The 3511-nt window shown below is 44.8% G+C and overlaps 1 protein-coding gene across 1 annotated transcript in view; it reads right to left on the reverse strand.

Annotated features, from left to right (window-relative positions):
• ikzf2 (IKAROS family zinc finger 2) overlaps positions 1-3088 on the reverse strand; it is a gene marked incomplete at both ends in the record, with an annotated part of 17934 nt that extends 14846 nt beyond the window's left edge. The window contains 2 exons of the mRNA XM_084452099.1: positions 2529-2633; positions 3064-3088. Of these exons, the coding sequence (XP_084308225.1) occupies positions 2529-2633; positions 3064-3088 (130 nt within the window). The remainder of the gene's footprint in view (positions 1-2528; positions 2634-3063) is intronic.
• Between the last annotated feature and the right edge of the window lie 423 nt (positions 3089-3511).

Consider the following 3511-nt stretch of genomic DNA (forward strand, 5'->3'; position numbering starts at 1 on the left):
GCAAGCTTTGGGAAAACCTGATCTGGCAACCCGGTCCCTTAACCATCCAGATGAGCCTGTTTGTGATTAGTGTGATCTTCATCACCCATGTGGGTGTGGAGCCTCAACCCAAACCCTAGTCTACCTCAGCCCTGGCATCTCCTGGGCACCCTCGCCACAGCTGTGGTCAGCTCCACTAAAGCGACGCTTCTACTTAAGGTTAATGATACTTTGTTTCATGACAGAAGTTGAATTCGTGAGGGCTGCTGTGGTCGGCGCTGAAGTGAGGGAGCTCTTTGCGCCTTTTATTAGTGAGTCACTTGAGACGTCGTTGGAGGCTGTATCCTGGCAACATGGAGGACAACTGAAAGTGTCTATTCATGTCCATTGGGAGTGAGGTAAATCTGAAGTAGTCTGCGCTCGCAGCTGGCTCACCTTGAAACGCTCGGCACAAAGGCATCCGAGATGACCGTACAAGGCTCTCACACTCAAACCGTATAACCCGGGAACCTTAGGAGCCAGGGTACGGCTGATTGTAAGAGAGAGAGAGGTATACGACGCCATACATTTAGCAGACGCTTTTCTCCAAAGCGACTTACAATAATTGCTATTAATGTTGGAGGACAGTGTGCTTCTACTCACCAGAACTCAATAATAATCTTATAATTATAATAAGAATAATCTAGTGCTAAAGGCAAAGTGAAAGAGCTATAAAACAGCAGAGGCATAGATGCCTGGCTCTCAGTCTGCCCGTGGAGCAGGACACTGAATGAATACTGTATGACATGTAGCTATACATACAGGTAATATATCATACCTATGCTTGCAGCTAAGTGTTATATAATGATAGAAGAACCCTAAGGATAAATGTTCAATAAAGAACCCTACAGTTCCAAAGAGAGTCCCTTTTGGAAACATAAGATGTTCTTTCTGATCTGATTATGTATGTTTTTTAATTTGTTTGTTAGTTTGTTCGTTGCCAGACCGATTTTCATCAAACTTGGTGGGCCAACCAGTGGCATTGTGCAATTTTCCAGGGCGACCCCGCAGGGTCGAACCATGGGGCCCCTCCCACAGCCCGATCTAAACCAATAATATATAGGGCTATATGGATACATCGGGTTCATTTCATGCTTTTTAAAAAAAGTTTTTGGAAAGAGCAAAAGGCATTATTGATAAATAAAAACAAGTGGCTCTGTAAGACATCCGTCTTAATAGTAGCCTATCATTTCAACGGAACAGTTGACACAACATAACATATTCTGTATAAAATAAAAGTACAAAAAATAGAAAAAAGAATATGTCCTACAGGCTTCATAGTAGAGGCTATTTCAGTCAGGAGCTGCTTTCTACACATTATTTTATACGAGCTCATCTCCTGGTATTCTTCTGTGCAAGGTCCTTTAGCCTATACCGTTAGCTAAGTACAGTAAGAATTAATTCGGCTATAGCTACGAAATAACTGAATGATGGTGAAGATCAACTGCTTTGAATTAGCTAGCCATGCTCGTAGCTAGCTAGCACTAGACTATTGCTGTCTGTCCTGTCATATCTAACTAGACAGCTATGTAGCTGACAGTCCTGTCACAACTAACTACTGTAGAGAGCTAGGTAGCTGAGACATTTCAGAGATCAAAGAGCATCCGTTTGGCTGACCCCAGCTACGTCAAACCTAGCGGCTCATAAACCTGAATGTTGAGGCGTCTGCAGGATATTTTTGACATTTGTCTCCTCGTGGTATCGGTATAATGTCACTGTACATCATTGGCAGAGGTCTGCACTGCCAGAGTGCCCATCTAGTTACAAATTATACAGAGCAGCGCATTATTGTGTGTAATGTCGAACGACGTATGATGAATTTGTGATGATTCTAAATGAGGATGGGTGTCTGAATATTGGTTCATCAATTTTCCTTGGTAATTTACATCACAGTCAGTTTTTTCTTCACTCAGTGTGTGAGGAAACCTCCGGGACCTTTCTGCAAATGTTCTCCAGTCGCTGTCCCTTTCTCTGTGGGCCAACAGTATGGCACACAGCTTCCCTTTTCTCTCTTAGTGACCTCTTTGTGGCATAGCCACAGCTAACCCAACAACATCTAAATAGGCTCTTCCTATTTAGGGTGATTAAAAGGAAAGAGGAAGGGAACCATGCAATACTTTAATAGGAAATAGAACACTTTGCACAAACATAGTGTACAATAGCTTTTCTTCATAAGCGAACCTGAGGAAGCCACAGTGCAAAATGTGTTGTTCGCCCTAAATGTTCTTAAATTAATTAAAACAAAGTGATTTTGAACTCTCCTGTGTGCTGGATCATTTATATTTTAGCAAATAGAACACTTTGCACAAACACAACATAATGTACAGTAGGTTTTGTGTTTCCATCAGGCCATGATGCCCAGACTATCAGCAGGTGGTTGGTAGACTATATTATACCAGATGAAAGTGTGTGTGTGTGTGTGTGTGTGTGTGTGTGTGTGTGTGTGTGTGTGTGTGTGTGTGTGTGTGTGTGTGTGTGTGTGTGTGTGTGTGCATTGACTAGCCACTCACCACTGGGAGAATGAGGACCCTGAGACTCGTCTCCGTTGGGCGTGTTTACCGACAGGTCCACCAGCATTCTCGAGTTCTCCTTCCTGGGAGGGCAGTCGCCGTTACCTAGGAGACAGACGTCAACAAGAGAGCGTGAAACATTGCCCTTCTCTGCACAAAGCACATACAGTACCGTATATCATTTCAAACATCAACTGCATCTCTCTCTGTCTTCCGAACTCTCTATCGCTCAGTCCCCCACTGTTGTACTGTATACAGTCACTCGAACACATACTCACTTTCTCACACACTCATATTGGCAAAGATCAAATGATTCCCAGGTACATGTGAATTCATTCCTGCATGTGTCTGTGTATCACTTTCATACCTACACCCATACCTCATTTTGAAACATGTTTGGGTTATCTCTTCTCACGGTCGACATACACACACGCACAAACACACACCCACACACACCAATACACACACGCACACACACCCACACACACCAACACACACAAATGTCGCCGCTGGAAGTATCAAAACACATACGTACGTTCCTGGCAAATCTTACACTTCATATTAACAGGAAATGATTTATATTCCCCACTACCTAAGGGTGCTAGAGTGTCACTGTTTCACTTCAAGGTCTTAAAGGTGCACTCCGCTATTTGTGTGCAGTGATACCAGGCCACCAACAAAACCTTATACAAGGATATTTGGGCATGTACAGGCCCAGTCTGGCTAGCTGTAGGCAGCTTCATCGGCCAGCTGTGCTGGGGGTGTAGAGGCCCAGTCTGGCTAACTTATCAGCAGCTTCATCGTATGACCGTAGCGGGGTGTGCGGTAGAGAGGGGGGTCAGGGTGATGGCTGCGGGGTGAGTGTGATCCTCGTGTCCAGGAGCCGCAGATCGGATTGCGTCCTCTCAGCGGGCCCGAAACACAGGCAGGGCCATGGATAGCGGCGTGTCCACTCAGAGGGAGAGCTAGCCTTTCCCTTATCC

The sequence above is a fragment of the Borostomias antarcticus genome, assembly GCF_949987555.1.
Source record: "Borostomias antarcticus genome assembly, chromosome: 17".
Taxonomy (NCBI): domain Eukaryota; kingdom Metazoa; phylum Chordata; class Actinopteri; order Stomiiformes; family Stomiidae; genus Borostomias; species Borostomias antarcticus.